At 50.4% G+C, this 18,958-nt stretch overlaps 2 protein-coding genes across 7 annotated transcripts in view; one reads left to right on the forward strand and one right to left on the reverse strand.

Moving 5' to 3' along the window:
• The first annotated feature begins 196 nt into the window (after positions 1-196).
• Positions 197-18,339, forward strand: Avil (advillin). 2 transcript variants are annotated; one of them, NM_024401.3, is made up of 20 exons: positions 306-405; positions 2,451-2,535; positions 3,847-3,921; positions 5,214-5,410; positions 6,298-6,406; positions 6,494-6,604; positions 6,911-7,113; positions 7,542-7,620; positions 7,727-7,825; positions 8,518-8,671; positions 8,766-8,866; positions 9,307-9,444; positions 9,527-9,685; positions 10,283-10,462; positions 11,752-11,897; positions 12,318-12,462; positions 13,600-13,788; positions 14,265-14,333; positions 15,772-15,897; positions 17,783-18,337. In NM_024401.3, exons 2-20 carry the CDS (start codon positions 2,470-2,472, stop codon positions 17,894-17,896), a joined length of 2,460 nt encoding a protein of 819 aa, NP_077377.2. In that variant the 5' UTR covers positions 306-405; positions 2,451-2,469; the 3' UTR covers positions 17,897-18,337. The 2 variants fall into 2 exon arrangements, with proteins under 2 accessions (XP_038935869.1, NP_077377.2); XM_039079941.2 differs by having other exon boundaries at positions 197-405; positions 6,298-6,604; positions 17,783-18,339.
• The window catches only part of Tsfm (Ts translation elongation factor, mitochondrial), a 35,777-nt gene continuing 20,051 nt past the window's right edge, over positions 3,233-18,958 (reverse strand). For 2 of the 5 annotated variants that reach the window (XM_039079876.2, XM_039079874.2), the window contains exon 7: positions 3,233-3,973. In XM_039079876.2, the coding sequence (XP_038935804.1) occupies positions 3,906-3,973 (68 nt within the window). In that variant the 3' untranslated portion in view covers positions 3,233-3,905. Of the gene's footprint in view, positions 4,002-5,822; positions 13,258-18,958 lie in introns of those variants that run through there. The other 3 variants (XR_005486720.2, XM_039079875.2, XM_039079877.2) reach the window with 3 other exon arrangements.

Here is an 18,958-nt window from a genome sequence, read left to right on the forward strand (position 1 = left end):
TCATCAGCATAATACATTCATATCTACAATATGGCAAATTCATATCCTCCCTCACTGAATTATTGATGGACTCTGCACTTTTAAAAAAATCAATAGACCAGGGGTGGAGCTGGAGTTAAAAGAAGCCTTTAAAAGTCTGCTCTTCTTGTTTTTGCTGTTTTGAATAGGAGCAGATAAAGCTTTCCCCGCTGGTTTGAATAAGTCAAGCCCAGGGCTAGGTCGGCTGTGATTGGCCAGAGCTGGGAAAATGTGGTTATGATGCAAACGCAAGCAAATATAACCCAGTGTCTGTGTGCTGTGTGGCCATTGCTGAAACAGGCTTCAGGACCCGAGGTCGCCTGCTTCGGGACCGCTCGTCAGTACTTCACCTGCTGCTTTGCTGGGAAAGGGAGAACAGAGGGTCAGGTAAGGTCTACTGTGTGTGTCCTTGTCAGCTGAAGGTGAGGGGACAGGGGTCACGCCTTCCCTGGATTTTGTCTTCTGGGATGAAGCTTTGAAAAGATTGGTCCAGGAGCTTGTGACCAGCTTTGCAAACCACATTGAAGGAGAACCTGTAGAGCCCACTGAGTAAGTTGGGCACATTCTTGAGGCTCAGGGATTTGGAGCAACAAGACCCCTCTCATCTGTCCCTCTGTGGAGCAAGAGAAGTTTAAACCCCAGTAGGTTACAAGGCTTGTAAGCTGGAATCTCCAAACCACACCCTGTGCCCGTGATCTTTGCAGCGCTCAGGACCCCAAAGTGCTGATGATTAGGACTTGGGAAAACAGACAGACCCAGCTTGGGGGAGTTTTAATGTGGATGGATGGACCTGGGCTTTCCGGGTGTGGCATTTCCTGAATCTTGGGTCTCTAATCAGCTCGTGGATTCTGAAGTTCCATGGGGGACATGGGACCCAGTAGGGAGGGGAGGGACTCAGATTCACTATGCAAACGTGGTAGGTTACCAATAACCAGAGACACGTTGGCTCTAGTCCCCTTTCCTGAGCAGGTCATGAATTAGACTTAAAAGCGAGAAAACTAGCCCTGTGGGAAACCTGAACGTTTCCTGGTGATTCTGAGCTGTGCAGGGTGGGGCCGCACAAGTTATCAAATTAAATACTCAAACATTGGCAGTTCCGCGCCACGGCTCTGCTTTAGTCGACTGCCAGCAGCACACAAAGGGACCCGGCTTTTTGGGGGTAATGGTGAATCCTCTCCAAACCTGGTTTTATCCATCAAGGCTCAAGAAAAGAATGGTCCATGGAGTCAGACTCTCTCTTTTGCCAGGGATGGGGCCATGCTGGGGATGACAAATGTCTACCATTTGAAGCCCCATATAGCACCAAGTTATCAAATGTCTGCACAACCTTCCCCCAGGCGATTTTGTTTTTCAATCTCCCATAAATCCATCCATCCCATCCTTGGCTTTGAGTCTTAGGAGAAACCAACCTAGTGATCACCCAGTGTACGGTGAGAACGCAGCCTCCCTGAGGGTAGGACTTGGGAGGAGGCACGTTCACAGAGATATTGGGTAACTTTGTGTGTTGACCCCAGCCAAGTGCTGACTGTAAACAGTGTGAGGACCCCATGGTCATCTTACTACTTCCCTCCCTGGCCTTATTCAGCCCTGTGGGTGCTGGAAACCTCTAAGCTCACTGAGGATGAGCCTTCTGGGGAAGTTGGGGTCTGTGGGCCACACCCATTTTCCCTAGGCACAGGCGTTATCCTTTCTTCTGCAGGCCCACATACTGGTAAACAGTCATGATAAAGGGTTGTTACTGTAAAAAAAGAAAAAAGAAAAATAAAAAAAAGGGTTGCTATTGTTCTAGGCTTACAAAGTTAGGAAGGACAGCTGAAAGCAGGCACAGAGGGAGGAGGGAGGACAAGATCTTGCCAGGGATCTGGGAAGGGGCGTTCAAGGATTGGGAGAAGGGGCCTCATTGGGAAATACTTTTTCTGCCTGGATTTCCTCTGTACGAGCCACTGAAGGCTAGCAGCGAGAAAGCGTGGCTAAAATGCAGACGTTTAAGGTTGGGTATGAAAATAAAAGGTATGGACCTCGGGCTGGTGGTGGACGCCTGTAAGGCAGGCACTCAGGCAGCTCAGGCAGCTAAGGCAGAAAGAGTTTGTGACCAGCCCAGGCTATGTGGGTAGATCCTATGCTGATAAAATAAAACAAAACATGCCGGGCAGTGGTGGTGCACACCTTTTGTTCCAGATCTTGGGAGACAGAGGCAGGTGGGTCTCTGAGTTCAAGGCCAGTCTGGTCCACAGAATGAGTTCCATCATGGCCAGGGTGTCAGAGACCCTCCCTTGAAAAGATTAAAATGAAACAAAACCAAAAACTCACTGTGTACGGTGGGTCATACGGCGGATGGACATATGGCGTGACTGCTGATGAGACAGGGAAGTGTCATAGGAGAAGCAATGGTTCACTGTGAGGAGCATCACCCTGGCTTTGTGACATTTCAGTTCCAGGAAGACAGACACTATGTCTCTGAGCAGTGCCTTCAGGACTGTGACCAATGACCCCGGGATTATCACGTGGAGAATTGAGGTGAGTGGGAGCCACACCCACCCTGGCCGCTGGGATCTGAACCTGTGGTTATGAAAGGTCAGCATCAGAGGGCAGGTTTCCCCAACCCTGAACCTCTCAGTGACTCAGTGCCGGTCCCCAGGCAGAACCAAGCTTGTCTTTCATCTGTGCATCTGGTTGGCCAGTCTACACTCCATAAACGTCTCAGAAAGGCAGGTCCCTTACCCAAAGACTCTTGGTTGCTGGTCAGAACATGTCTGGTTCCTCCTAGCTTTGGGGTGCGACATGTTCAGATGGGCACTGCTTGTCTCTGTCCTTGTGGCCTTGGTCTCTGGGGTGGCTCTGTGCTGTGGTCTGGGTGCACCTACCGGATACCAGGACATGCCCACCTCTAGCTAGTCAGTTGCTGCAGCCTGAACCCCACAAGTAGCATTTCCTTTCACCCCACTCACCAAAGGGTGAGTCACAAGCTCTCACGGCTTGTGGGAGTCCAAGTTCACGCCCAGTGCCAGGCTCCTCACGTAGTTGAGAATGAATATGAAGGGTGGGCCAAAAGGAGAAAGGTGTGTGCAGCCAAGCCTGGTGTCTGAATGCAAGCTCTGGGGCCCACACAGGGGAAGAAGAGAACCAACTCAATTTCTCTGACCTTCACACGTACAGTGTGGCACACAAGAAAGAACTGTAAGAAGAAAAAAAAACCAACAAACAGGCACCAACCTGGACTCATGAATGTATTTAATCTTTTCACACCTGACATTGGGTTTTACATAGAACATATACAAAGATGGCTACAGGTTTGCTTCACTTGGACAGAGAAAGCATCATTTGTACCTGAGGCCTCGTGCATGGCCCTCCTGGGATGAGCAAATCAGGGCCCCACAACCCAGACTATGACTGTGGGGCCTAGAGCGCCACATGCCTCTGACTTTCTCTGTGCTGTCTGCCTCCTCTCCTGCTCTGCTTCCCAGACCCTGCAGGACAGCACGTGGCTCTAGGCAGTCAGTCATGAGCAGAGGGTTGGAACGCTGCCCAGACTGTGGACAGTCCACACAGCTCAGATGAGGGTTACTTGGCAGTTACACCGAACTCTTTCCCCTGCTGTGGGCTTTGGGAGCTCACAAGCATCCCCAGAAGACTGCGGATGAGACCAAGGGGAGGCTATGGAGGACACCAGAACCTCAGACCCAGAGTGGTCCCGTCCTGCACTGCCTGCCGCCTGTCTGTAAAGATAGGGAGACAGTTCCTCTGCTACCTGTGCCAGCGACAGAACAGGGGGGCTGTGGGGAGGGCAGGAGGGAGGTACACAGCTGCATACTCTGCTAATCCTTCTAGAAAATGGAGCTGGTGCTGGTGCCCCTGAGTGCTCATGGCAACTTCTATGAGGGAGACTGCTACATCATCCTCTCGGTGAGCAATGTCCTCCTCTCAGCAGGTAGTTCCCAAGCTGAAGACAGTTCCGCTGGTGAGAGAAGTGGAGTTCCCAGTGTCTGTGTGTGACAGGCAGTAGGCATGGGGCCCTCAGTCCAAACCCCCTCCTGGGTGTAAGCTACCCTGCATACCGCACGCACACACACACACACACACATACACACACACACACACACACACACACACACACACACACACACACACACACCCCCTAGGTCCCAGCCACACACTCAAGTATTCAGGAAAGCACACAAATATGCAGCCTGACTTTGGCCACAGAGTGTCACTGTGCCTTAGGTGTGATAGTCTCTGTGACTGTGATAAATGCCCTGAGCAAAGCAGGTTGGGACAGAGAGGGTTTATTTCATCTTACAGCTTGTAGACCGCCACTGAGGAGGAGCTCAGGCAGGAAGCTGGAGGCAGGAACTGTAGAGACCACGGGGCAATGCTGCCTACTGGCTTGCTTCTTGTGGCTTTTTACAAAATATACCCAAGGACCACTTGCTCTCCCCCATCAGTCATTGATCAGGAAAAACGCACACAGACATGTCCACAGGCCATCAAATTCTTCCTCCCAGATAACCCCAGCTTGTGACAAGTTGACAGGATAGGCATAGTGTATGCCTGTAGTCATGGCACTCAGCAAGATCACAGCTTCAAGGTTAGCCTGGGCTACATACTAAATCCTTGATTAGCCTGGGCTACGAGCAAACATTCTCGTATGGAGCCTAGTGGCACACACACTTGTGATCCCAGCACTGGAGAGGTGAAACTAGAGAGATTAGGAGTTCGAGGCCTGCCTCAACAAGTTTGACAAGCTTGGGCTATAGAATAACCTGGGTTTTATTGTTGGGGATTTTTTGTTTTGTTTTGTTTTGTTTTGTTTTGTTTTGTTTTAAATCAAAGCTTTTGCTCTTTCTACTGGAGGAATAATATCACATGCACAGTGCTAACAGCTATGCAGTTCTGTGAGTGCAGGGGCCCTTCAGAGGGAGCCTGAAATTCGACTGGGAAAAGGTTTCCCACTTTAGGAAAAGCAAGTGGCCAACTTCCACAAGTGTGGGAAGGAAGTAAGGCTGTACAGCTTCAGTGGGCCTGTAAATGGGTCATGCCAACTCCAGTACAGAGAAAGAAGGGCTGCGTATGTATGTGGAGGGGTCTTGCCCTGCAGCCTGTAAGACAGGCATGCTGGGGCCTTCCCACACCAGAGAAGTCAGCAGGACAGCACAGGTGACCTTGCACCTGACCTTGTCCCTCTGGCTACATCCTAGACCCGGAGAGTGGGCAGCCTTCTCTCCCAAAACATCCACTTTTGGATCGGGAAGGACTCCTCCCAAGATGAGCAGAGCTGTGCAGCCATCTATACCACACAGCTGGATGACTACCTGGGAGGCAGCCCCGTGCAGCACCGTGAGGTCCAGTACCATGAGTCTGACACCTTCCGTGGCTACTTCAAGCGGGGCATCATGTGAGTAGCTATGTACAGAGCACAGGCAGATACAACAGTGTCCAGGAATGGAGACTAAAGGGTCAATGTGCCTTTGAAGTAACCTGAGAGATGCAAAGCAAAGCAAAACAACCACCTTAACCCAAGAGCAAATCAGAGCAGGGTGGGGCTGAGCGCTGGGCAGGCTGAGAGGAGCCATAGGAGGGGGAAGGGTCAGCACTACGTTCTGGAGTGCACTGGGACTATTCATTGTGAATCCCATCTCTCAGGACAACCCCTCACACACCCAGGCCTGTAAGGACCCATGATCCAGAGTGTTCCCAACTGTGCATTAGTGGTGGGAGGGGTCTGTGATCAATGTAGGTGTCTGTCACAGAAAGGTGTGTCCAGAGCAAGCCTCGCCTAGCACACATGAACAAAGACACAAACAGGGTCTACGACAGAATGACAGCCTCTGTTTATGGAAGTGGTGGAAGGGGTGACAGGACACACTTTACTGGAATGAAGGAGGGACCTTAGATTGCCAGAACAAGCTGAGGCAGGGAGAGGCCTGGGAGGTCACATGCAGGCGCTCAGTGCGTAGACACGTAACCTGAGGGCCATGGCAGCCACCTCTAATCCCAACCAATGAGGTTCCCTCTGCCTGCAGCACTACTTTTCTTGTCTGTGGGACTTCTCATCATAATATCTCAGCTCAAACGTCCCTTCAGGAGAGCCTGACCCGGCCACTCGTCACAGACCTAGCCTTGGGGCAGCAGGCGCAGTTTCTGTGTATGTTGCTCATTTACTATGAGTGACGTGGACAGAAGCTGATGTCTCTATGTTACTACTATAATTAATTCTCAGCAGTCTTCCCAGAACCTAGCTTGTAGCAGGCTCAGGACAAATAACTATCAATATCCCCGCAGCTATAAAAAGGGGGGTGTGGCCTCTGGGATGAAGCATGTGGAGACCAACACCTATGATGTGAAGAGGCTGTTACATGTGAAGGGGAAAAGAAACATCAGAGCCACTGAGGTAAGTCCCACACATGACTGTCTGGGCCCAGTGTTCCTGCCCTGGCCCCTAAGACCACCTCAAACAGCTCTGGCCTCTCCCATGCAGGTGGAAATGAGCTGGGACAGTTTTAACCAAGGTGATGTCTTCTTGCTGGACCTCGGGATGGTCATCATCCAGTGGAATGGCCCGGAGAGCAACAGTGGGGAACGCCTCAAGGTCTAGCTCTTCTTCCTCCTCTTCCTCTTCTTCCTCCTCCCCTCCTCCTCCTCCTCTCCTCCAGGCCTGGTGTCAAGCTGGGCTTGCCCTCTTGGGTGCTTTCTCCTTGGCCTTCTGTGCTTGCTGACCCTCGGGAGCCCAGGGGGACTCCTGCCTTAGCCTAGACTGTCTTGCAGGCAGGCCAAGGGCATGTCTCACTCCTCGACCTCAGAGTAATTTGTCCGCAATCTTGGTGGCTCCCACAGAAGGCGTTGGGAAGGAAAGGGCACCGGCTGAGCTGAAGGCCTCCTTTGGCTTCTCTGGCAGGCTATGCTTCTAGCAAAGGACATTCGGGACAGGGAGCGAGGGGGCCGAGCTGAAATCGGGGTGATTGAGGGAGACAAAGAGGCAGCCAGCCCAGAACTGATGACGGTTCTCCAGAATACCCTTGGCCGACGCTCCATTATCAAGCCCGCAGTTCCTGATGAGGTCACCGATCAGCAGCAGAAGTCAACCATCATGTTGTATCAGTGAGTGCTTTAGCTTGGCTGTGGGCTGGAGGTTGGTTGTGGAGAGATGTCCCCTAGAACAGCAGGCATTTGGCTTGGGTAGAGGCATCTGCCTTTGCTCTTAGTTCATCCTTTTTAAGTGTATCTCCTACAAGGAGCTCAGAAACAGCCCCTCTCAGAGAGGCAGCTATCCTCCGTTCCTGTTAAAAAGTCTCCTGACCTACGCGTGTAACCTTTCCGGTGTATCCATGCCTAGGGATGTGGATGGGATAGTTTGGGAGAGAGGCTCACAGTCTCTTCTGGAAAACAGAGTATATCTCCCTCTCTGTATTCAAGCCGTGTCTATCTCAGGAAATCCACTCTGTCCAGAAATGCCACACTGAAACATCACTTTAGCCATGGGATACTTCCCAAAGAGAAGGCACAAGCTAATCTCTCTTCTTCACCAGTGTCTCCGACACAACTGGGCAGCTGTCGGTCACAGAAGTGGCAACAAGGCCCCTGGTCCAGGAGCTACTGAACCATGATGTAAGTCGGCTGGAGGGGCTTTGCTTTAGGGATCCAGAAGTAACTTCAAAGGCAAGTCCTCTGTATCTTGAATTTGAGTGACCATACTTCTCCCTGCCTGATTCAGGACTGCTATATCCTGGACCAAAGTGGCACCAAGATCTACGTATGGAAAGGCAAAGGAGCCACCAAGGTGGAGAAACAGGCGGCCATGTCCAAAGCCCTGGTAGGAGCTGCAGATGTGCGATGCTGACTGAGTATCTGTCAGTACCACAATAGAGCTGTGCCCAAACACGCCAGGCACTTGAGCACAGTGACATAAAGAACTTCAAAGTAGACAGACTGACTAGAATGTGAGTGTAGGCTTTACCTTTTCCAGCTGAGTGTTCTGGGCAAGGCCACTAAGCACCCTGAGCTCCCGATATCTAACAGGGATGGTCCCTGTCTCCCGGAACCACTGTGAGATGAAACCGATTCCTGAAGTGCTCAGAACCATACTCGGCACACAACCTGCTCTTGGAAGGTGCTGTTGTTATCGAAGGGGGTGTCACATGTCTAGATTAGGGCCAGGTCCTCAAGGGGCATTTACTAACTTCTGTAGATCCAGCACATGGTGTGTTTACAAGGAACAAGTGAGCAAATAACTATGATATAGTCAGTAGAGGCGCACAGTAGGTCCCGCAGAAGTCAACCCATAATGGCCATCGTCGTGGCCGTCTAATGAAGAGATACTGAAGTGTTCGTGTCTTTTGGTGGTAGTCACTTGGAACCTCAGACGTGAGGCAGAATAGGCTATGATCCCCAGGGTCAGAGAGGAGAGCATCCCACCACCTGACTTCAGACAGTGAAGTACCAGATGGGCGAACACCCAGTAAGTGCCCTGGCTGACATGCTTTTGTGTGGGGGTGGGGACTGCAGGATTTCATCAAGATGAAGGGTTATCCCAGCAGCACCAACGTAGAGACCGTCAACGATGGCGCAGAGTCGGCCATGTTCAAACAGTTGTTCCAGAAATGGTCGGTGAAGGACCAGACCACTGGCTTGGGGAAAACATTCAGCATTGGTAAAATTGGTGAGATTTTGCCACATGTGTCTTCTTCTGCTGGGATCCTAGAAAGAGGCTCGAGTGTGTGTTCACTTGGCTTTCCCCACCTCTTTCTCTGCAGCTAAAATCTTCCAGGACAAGTTCGACGTGACTCTGCTACACACTAAGCCAGAAGTGGCTGCTCAGGAAAGAATGGTGGACGACGGCAACGGCAAGGTTGAGGTGAGCCCAGAGAGGGCCGCACTGGGCCTCTGGGATCTTCCTGCTGCAGAGGAAGGCAGCCCATTCTGTATGCTTCTGTCCCCACTCCACATTTCCGTACTGTCCAAGAGGTGTGGGGCTGGCTGTTTACCCACAATGCTTCAGGAAAGTGAGAGACGCTTTCCCCAATGGTCTATCACCTGGAAGACATGTTCAAGCTGTCTGTGAAGAACTCGGCTGCTTGACAGGAGCTGTGTGACCTGGGACTGTTCTTGGGATTCAAGTCTTGCAAATGTGACGGCCTTTGAGGCACAGAGGACCCAGGCAGGAGGGGCACTTGAGATAGATGTTAGTGCTTTTTTCCCACTTGGAGTCTGTTCAACACTGCCCAGTTCCCTTCCGGTGGAATTCCCTGAACTGGATGCTCTTCTCTGAGAGACTGTGTCTTCTCTTGTACCCAGGTCTGGAGAATTGAGAACCTGGAGCTGGTCCCTGTGGAATACCAGTGGCATGGCTTCTTCTACGGGGGAGACTGCTATCTGGTTCTCTACACGTATGATGTGAACGGGAAACCCTGTTACATCTTGTATATCTGGCAGGTAGGTCAGATGCAAGCTCTCAGTGCGCGGGACTGGATCCTTCCGGCCACTGGGCTCACTCCTTTCTCTCTCACCACCACAGGGACGCCACGCTTCCCAGGATGAGCTGGCAGCCTCGGCCTACCAGGCGGTGGAGGTGGATCAGCAGTTTGGTGGAGCCCCGGTGCAAGTCCGGGTTAGCATGGGGAAAGAGCCACGCCACTTCATGGCCATCTTCAAAGGGAAGCTGGTTATCTATGAGGTGAGGACTTACAAGTAAAACATCCTATACAGGGATGCTCAGAGCTAAGGAACCAATAAAGAGATACCAGACAGGCTGCGGTCCGGGTGAGGGGTGTGTGAACAAGGCTTAGTTTAGACATTAGGGTGAAGGAGGTGCTTTGTCTGAGACATCCAGGGAAATCTCAAGCCACTATCTACCTGGTGCCCATGGTCTTTCACATTCTGTGCCACATGACCTGCACCGCAGTGGCCTGTTACCCAGTCTAACACTGCTCTGCACCCTTAGTCACTGCCCAGGTGTGCCCCTCTCCTAGTCTAAGGCCTGCCTCTTCCACGGAGCCCTGGTGGAAGTCTCGGCAGGCAACGTAGACACTCACGTATGGGGGAGTCTCACAAGCCTGATGTCAAGTCTTTCTCTTGCCCTGTGTAAGACAATTTTCCAACCTCAGTTTCCTCGTGTGCACAGTGGAATAACACCTGTTCCTCAGAATTACTCTGAGGTCAGTGAGTGGTGGGAGACACTGGTCCTCACCCTGACCCTTCCCGTTAGCCTAGGGGATCCTGAGGGATAAAGAGGGTATGCAGTGCTCTGGAGGTCTGCTTTTCTCCTCTCCAGGGCGGGACTTCCAGGAAGGGAAATGTGGAGCCTGACCCTCCAGTAAGACTCTTCCAGATCCACGGGAACGACAAATCCAATACCAAAGCAGTGGAAGTCTCGGCCTCCGCTTCCTCCCTCAACTCTAATGATGTCTTTCTGCTTTGGACTCAGGCGGAGCACTACCTGTGGTATGGCAAGGTAGGATGGCTGCTGGGGTCTACTAGTTAGTCACGACTGCCCTGGCTCTGCCCTCAGCCCTGTCAGCAAGACAGTAAAGAGTAGTACACCCAAATTCAACCCCAGCAACACAAAAGGCTGTACGTGGAAGCTATACACACACACACACACACACACACACACACACACACACACACACACACACACACAATCCTATCTCTTTAGGGGCTGGAGAGATGGCTCAACAGAGATGCCTCCTGCAGAAGACCTGGGTTTGGTTCCCACATGGTGGCTCACAACCATTTGTAAATCCTGTTCCAGTATCTGGCACCCCCTTTGACCTCTATGGGCACTGCACACACTTGAGGGCACATACCCATACACATACATGTGGACAAAACACACAAGTAAAATCAATCTTAAAAAAAGCACCAGTGAACAAAAACCTCCTTACACAAAGAGTTGTACCCGCTATGCACATGCATTCACAATCCCCTCAAATTAGAAGCGATCTGGAAAATAGATAAACGTGGATATACCCATTCAATGGAATATTACTCAACAGTAAAGATTGAAGGGCCACTCATGCACACAGTACGGAATCTCCAGTTCCTGTCAAGTGAAAGAATCCATCTCCAAGGCTGGATGTTACATGCTTGCACTTAAGACAGAAACAGCAGGACTGTTCTAATGGAGCACAGCTTAGCATATGTCAAGAGTGCAGGACTCAGGGCTTGACTTCAAAGGGGTAGGAATTGGGGGAGGACTAAGGAAATTGCACTGTGGGGACAGAGATCTGTTTAAGCCTATGGATCCCAACAGAGTCAATGTTACTGTAATTTAAAAAATGTGGATGAAGCTGGGTGGTGGTGGCACACGCCTTTAATCGTAGAACTCAGGAGGCAGAGGCAGGGGGATCTCTGAGTTTGAGACCAGCGTAAGTTCCAGGGCAGCCAGTGCTTCACAGAGAAATCCTTTCTCCAAAAAACAAACAAAAACAAAACAATAATGAAAGTTCATGGCAGGCTCGTGGGATATGGGATATGGTGCTTGCCACAGAGGCAGAGCATTTACTGGGAAAGTGTGTGCTAAAATTCCAAGCGACGCTAAAACAAAGGTGATGTCTGCATAGGAGCACTGTGGGATTCAGAGCAGGGCAACCCTTTGCTTGCATGTCCTGTCTTCCTCACTCTCCCCATCCTGGGGCACTGCAGCTCAGAGCTGACCACCCCCAGTTTCAGAAGCCTGGCGTCCCTATCCCTGTGAGTGTGCCCTGTGTCTCTGACACCCGTGCTCTCCTCACCCCTCAGGGGTCAAGTGGGGACGAACGGGCGATGGCTAAGGAGCTGGCAGAGCTTCTCTGTGATGGTGACGCAGACACTGTAGCTGAGGGCCAGGAGCCACCTGAGTTCTGGGACCTTCTGGGAGGAAAAGCCCCCTACGCTAACGACAAAAGGTGAGCAGTCAGTTCTGTCTTCTTGGCTCCCCTGGCTGGTGGCCCATACAAATCCTGAGATCCCTCAAAGCTTTAAACATTCCGGGCTTGGGACACAGCTTAGTCAACAAAGTCCTTGTGCAAACACAAGGACCTGGGCTCCATCCCTAACAGACAGAAACCAACTACTGCAGCCCAGATCTGTGACTCCTGTGCTGGGGACCGGGGGACAACATGATCGCTCAGACATGCTGGTCGGCCAGTCTAGCCAAACTGACAATCCAGGCCCTAGGAGACCCTGTCTCAAAAATACTACAGTGCAGAGCTATGGAAGACGACACCCAAAGCTATTTCTGTCCTCATATGGACACACACACACACACACACACACACACACACGATTCGTATGCAGCTCTGTCCTTCTACTTGACTGTTCTGCAGGCTGCAGCAGGAAACCCTGGACATCCAGGTCCGGCTTTTTGAATGTTCTAATAAGACCGGCCGGTTCCTTGTTACTGAGGTCACGGACTTCACCCAGGATGACCTGAGCCCAGGTGATGTGATGCTCCTGGACACCTGGGACCAGGTAAGACACAGCCACAAAGTGCAGGATGCTGGAAAAGGTCTCTACATTTGGGCTTGTTTCTCTGTGGCATCCCCACCCAGGATGAAGAGGCAAGTGCTAGACCAACTGAGTCACACTGAGTCGGTGGTTGCTAGAGAGCTTGCTTTATGCCACAGTCAGCAGAGACTGATGTCTCACCTCACCAACCTGAGCCAGGAAACTGACATATGCATGGAGTCCAAGCAGCCAGCAGACAGGCGGGAGGATCCAAACAAAATTTGAGGCCAGCCAGGGCCCCTGTCTCAAAAAAGCTAAAAAAAAAAGGGCGGGGTAGGGGGGTGGGCAGCAAGCCGGCCCAGTGAGTAAAGGTGTTTGCCACCAACACTGTCAACCTGAGTCTGATCCCCAAGACCCACCCAATGTGAGGCAAGAATGGATCCTGCAAGTTGCCCTCTGACCTCCACGCCTACACTCTGGCACAGGTGTTCCCACACCCACCAAATAGAGAGGATAGAAAAATTCGAGCCAAACCAAACAAAAATTTCCTCTCAGCACCCTGGGAATTTTCTCACCTTATTTTGGAAAACAAAGCATAGCATAGTTCCTGCCCTTATGTGAGCATGACAGCAGATTCTAGAGACTATGGCCTTTTAGGCAGCAGGTGAACGAGATGTCTTCCCGAGTATGCCATTTCCCTCCATGCTAATGAGCCTTCAGTGTTTACAGGCTGGAGGGAGAAGCCAGGCAAAGCAACCTCCGGGCTTTATGGTGAGGTGTGTGAAGCACTTAGTGCAGTTCCGAGCTCTCAGAAGACTCCTAGAGAAGGACAAGTGGGAAGAGGGTGAGACACGGAATCCTATCAGAGAATAAAATAAGTCTGGCAGAGTAGCTCACGCCTGCAGTCCTAGCACTAGGGAGGCTGAGGTAGGAGAATTTCTGTGAATTCAAGAAAAGAGTAGGCTTGAGGCCAGCCTGGGCTAGACAGTGAGGTCCTATCTCAAAATCAAACAAATAAACACACAAAGATGTAAGACAAGAGCTAAGATACACCTGAGAGATGCAGCTGAGAAGTACTTGTGGACTCTGAGGGCCTGATCCATCATACCACAAAGCGGCATGGGCCCAAAAGCACTAACAATATGACATCTGTACTCCTAGGTGTTCCTGTGGATAGGAGCGGAGGCCAATGCCACAGAGAAGGAGGGGGCCCTCTCGACTGCTCAGGAGTACCTGGTAACACACCCCAGTGGCCGAGACCCCGACACACCGATCCTGATCATCAAACAGGGCTTTGAGCCCCCCACTTTCACAGGCTGGTTCCTGGCATGGGACCCTCACATTTGGAGTGTAAGAAGAAAGAAACTGAGGATGCTGTTTTTACTGTCTGGAGTCTCAGAACCCATGGGGAGACGGGGTGCTGTTCCAGACCCAAGTAAAGCCAGGCTCTCACTCCCTCCCCACCCACCACCCCTCCCCCCACCCCCCACCCCCAGCTTTGTCTCCATGGCAGGGAGCCTAGTCAGTTCCCAGCTGTGTCGGCAGGAGGCAGTGAGGAGCTGTGATACCAGTGATACCATGTCTACACATGGTCACAATCCTGACAGTCTGCAAAGTCATGGTGGGCCAGTGGGAAGACCAGGCACCTGACCCACCCACCTGCTTGTTTTTACCACTAAAGAATGTTGGTCACATGCAAATGGACCTGAGCATACCCAAGTGCTTCATCGTTCTACCATGTTTTGCTTTCCCTGATAATACACACCAGGCCTATGACGCCTGTTCCCCGTTATCAGGGAATATTTCAGTTTTTTTTTTCTTCCTAGGAAGGAAAATCATATGAGCAGTTAAAGAACGAGCTGGGAGATGCCACTGCTATCGTGCGAATCACCACGGTGAGTCCGGTTCGCACTTAGGAAAGAGAGAGAGTCTGGCAGATGCCCTCGAGTCTTTAAGAACTCCTCCAGTTGTCTACTCGGACGCAGAGGGCTTTTGTTGTCTGTTGTGTTGTGTTCTGTCTGAGGTGCAAACTAGTGAAGCTCTCTACCATTGAATTGCACCCATTCTTGGAGGTCATTTTAAGTAATAGAAAGCAAGTCTCAAGCACTTGAAAAGCAAATGTGGGAGAGTTGTGAGTTCTAGGCCAGGCTAATCTACGTAGCAAGACCGCAAGGCCTCCGTCTCAAGGAGGGAGGGAGGGACGGAGGGAGGGAGAGAGAGAGTGTGTGAGGGGAGGTGAAGGAGGGGGAAAAGCGAGTCTCAGAGCCAAGTTCCTAATTTACTGCATTCAGAACATGGTAGGTATTTGGGGGAGGGGGCTGGAGAGCCAGCTCTGCAGCTAAGAGTGACTGCTGCTCTATCCATTCCAAACACCTGTGTTGGGTGGCTCACAAGAGACCGTAACTACAGCTCCAGAAGTATGTATTCCTCCGGTTTGCAAGAGCGCCCACACTCATGTGCACGCAGATCCCCCCCTATATATAATGTACTAAATAAACTAAAGAGCTTCAGGTCATCGTGCTACATATTAAATGGCGGACCAGCCTGGGCTATATGAGACCCTGGCCCAAAAAAGAAAAAAACAAAAACAAAAACAAAAACAAAACTAGAAAGAACAGTAAGAACAGAACCTAACTTTATTACTCAACCTTTTCTGCTTTCCAGAGAGATTAGGATTATTGTTAGCATTCCCAGGTACAAGCTTCTAACCCGGATGATATTTTATTAGCTTCCGACAGTAAAATCCACAGCAGCTTAGGCCACTGACCCCCTATTTTAACAGCTATAGTAAGTAGAGCTACAGCCAGCCGCGCTGGAATGACAGGACGGGATGCATGGCACAGGGAGGTCCAACATTTACAAGCTGTCCTCTGCATGCCGCTAACTCGGATCCCAAAGCTAATTGGATGCCGTTAGTGTCTTTAAAGTGTACTTAAGCGTGGCTTCAGTTGGAAGGCATTTAGCGACTGCAAACTCAGGACCTAGATAGAAACTGGAACAGAAGGGATACAATCATAGTATTTACAGGTGTACAGCTCAGCCGCAGAGTGCCGGCCTAGCACACGGAGGCTTTGGCTTCAGTTCTCAGCACTACATAAGCAAACGTTTGTACATAATGCATGGGAGGACATAAGTGCAGTCTGGCTCTAAAGCCTCACACTGGACCTGCTGAGTCAGCTTTCCCAGGTTTGTCATGCATCCAGGTTTAGGGACTGCCTGAAAGATGTTCACACAGGATGGAGCAGCATAAGACAAAGTGTAAACCTTATACACGCAGGGAACCGAGGCCAAGCAAAACATCGCTCTACCCACGTCCGTTCTTCTCTTACACAGGACATGAAGAACGCAACCCTCTCCCTGAATTCTAGTGAAAGTGGGCCAAAGTACTACCCTGTGGAGGTTCTGCTGAAAAGTCAGGACCAGGAGCTGCCTGAGGATGTGGACCCCACCAAAAAGGAGGTGAGTGGTTGTGCAAGTGAATGAGGGTGCAGCGGAGCTCCCACGGGTTAAGCACCAAGCTCAGGAAATGGCTCAGAGCATATTGGGAATGCTACAGAACTCCAGGGGCATCTGAGCTGCCGAGTCAGCTCGAGGGTTCCTCCCACAGGAACCCATCTGGTGGACTCTGTATCCTTCACCTCGATACTGTTAGCCTAGTCCAGCCACCGTGGAACTGCTGTGAACTAATGTGTTTCCCCTGCCATTCCCCAATTCTTCCCTAGTGTACCTGTAATAGCCAGGGGTCTTCCGAAAGCAGATATGCTCTATTTAAACCACATGGGGGCTAGAGAGATGGCTCAGCAGTTAAGTACATTGGACACTCTTCCAGAAGTCCTGAGTTCAATTCCCAGCAGTCATGTGGTGACTCACAACCATCTACAGTGATGCCCTCTTCTGGTACACAGATGTACATGAGGATAGAGCACCCACATAAAATAAATCTTTAACAAATAATAGTTTAAAAAATTAAATAAAAAATAAAGCATGGGCTGGCAAGATGGGTCAGTGGGTAAAGGCACTTGCAAGTTCGGCACCCAGGACCCACGAGAGGAGAAAATTGATTCCACAAGTTGTCCTCTGATCTCCATGTCTATGTCCCCCTCCCACATGCACACTAAATACATGTAATAGAAAACTTTGAAACACTTCAGATGGCTTCCCACTGTACTTACAAAAAACTCCAAAGGCCTCCACAGTCTGTCCCTGCCCTGGGGGACCTCACATACCCTCTTTCCTTACCACCTTCAGCCAGTACCTGCTTTTCTGTCCCTTGAACAGGCTTGCCCGAGCCATGCAGTCTTTTGCTTGCTGGCGTTCCTATGTGAGAGAGCCAGCTGCCCGCCACATAGAGTTGAGCTCTGGCCAGCTTTCCTTGACTACCAGTTTCCTAACTCTATTTCCCACCACATACACTCCCCTTGGGCCCTTTCATTGCCTGTGTTAGGTTTTAGTTAAATGAATTAACATATTCATGTTGAATGGATAGATATATGAGTGAATTTTCTCCTTGAAAGAGTTTCTTAAAGGACTCTGACTTTTCGGTAACATCTTCTCTAACTAAGTGCTAAGCATCTAGACTACAACATTCTTACAAGCAGAGACCACAGGTTACTTGGGCTTGGTGGCTCATGGCTGTACTCCCAGCACTACAGGGACCAAGGCAGGAAGGTCACCGCAGGTTCCAAGCCAACCTGGGCTATGCAGTGAATTCTATGACAGCCTGGGCTATGGTAAGATGCTGTCTCGGGGAAAAAAATTAATAATAAAAGTCGTAGTTTAGATCTTGACATGGACACTGCATTGGAATGATCTCAATTGCTTATTTTAAGGATTGTGGGGTACTAGAGGTACAGTACACATTGCACATTCTCAGGTTCCTCAGAGAGCAGTCCTGGGTTCAACCCCTAGCACCAAAAGTAAGTATTCAATAAGAAAGGGCATGAAGCAAGATAAATACTTTACTCAAACCTCCATCCATCCAAAATCAAATGTTTATAATTCATCTGTTAACATATAATCCATTCACTGCCTATCAGGCAAGGAACCAGGACTGAGTGGAAAACCCAGACAGTCTTCACCACTGGCTTACATGGCCCTCCATGGCTAAGAAACAATGTAGGTCTGCTACAGCCTTCCTGAGAACCCATTGACACACCTCTCCCAGGGCCGGCCTACCTCACTATGACTATGACTAGTCTTACCGTTCTGGGCTCAGATCCCCTTGCAAGCTAGGCAGGCACACAGCTGTGCAGCTTCTCCGCCAGCCCCAGGCCTCCCTCCTCCCACCTTGCTCACTTGTACTAACGTGCTGTTTTCTTTCTCAACACAAATTCTATTTTCTCAGAATTACCTCTCGGAACGAGATTTTGTCTCTGTGTTTGGCATCACCAGAGGGCAGTTTGTCTCTCTGCCTGGCTGGAAACAGCTCCAGCTGAAGAAAGAAGCAGGCCTTTTCTAGAACAAGGCGTGACCACAGGAGAGGGCTAATGCAGTGCCAACATCAGCAAAGGTTCATCTACGACTGAGCCCGACACACGCTGCCCTAGATACGACAGATCTCAGGGTCGTGTATTCTGTCTTTTGCATTCATCCTTGCATTTCTAGGTTGCTATACACTAGATGCCAACTATTTGCCTTTTAGCTTTGGTGGTCCTTTAGCGAAAGCCTCAGCAGAGAGAGTGAAGGCATAAAGGTAGAGAGAACTAGAAACTAAGCTCAAAATATTTAATGCATCAGGACCCACATTTGCTTTGAACTATACCCTGCAATCCCCAAAGTGGTGGAGTCAGCACACGCTTCCTGCAGGCCGGACTCCAAATGCCCAGGTCTACCATGTGCCACACCATGTTCATGTGCCACACCATGTTCAGCCTTTCAAATAAAGAGGCCATGTGCCATGTTCTGGTGACTGTAGTTATTATGGGAAGAGTATTTCGGTGCTGAGAAAATAAAGAGGCAATCTTGAAGTTGGGCCTGGTTCGCAAGCCTCTAACCCCAGCTCAGCTGGGGTAACAACACAGTTGTGAGTTCAAGGCCTGCTTGGGCTTCAGAGTGAATTAGCTGAGTAACTTAGAAAGTCCCCGTCTCAATTTTGTAGAGTGCAGTGTAGGGTGGAAGAGATGGCTGAGGGGTTAAGAACACTCAGTGTTCTTGCAGAAGACTCGGATTTAGTTCCCAGCCCCCACATGGTGGCTCACAACCACCTGTAATTCCAGTTCCAGGGGATCCAATGTCCTCTTCTACAAAACACTCATACACATAAAAAAAAAAAAAAGTAAAGGAGCTGGGTGGTGGTGGTGGTGGTGGTGGTGGTGGTGGTGGTGGTGGTACTCGCCTTTAAACCAGCACTTGGGAGGTAGAGGCAGGCAGATCTCTGTGAGTTCAAGGCCAGCCTGGTCTATAAAGTGAGTTCTAGGATAGCTAGAGCTACACAGAGAAACCATTTCAAAAAACCAAATACAAAAGAAAGAAAGAAGGAAAGGAAGAAAGAAAGAAAGAAAGAAAGAAAGAAAGAAAGAAA

This window comes from Rattus norvegicus, chromosome 7 (assembly GCF_036323735.1).
Source record: "Rattus norvegicus strain BN/NHsdMcwi chromosome 7, GRCr8, whole genome shotgun sequence".
Taxonomy (NCBI): domain Eukaryota; kingdom Metazoa; phylum Chordata; class Mammalia; order Rodentia; family Muridae; genus Rattus; species Rattus norvegicus.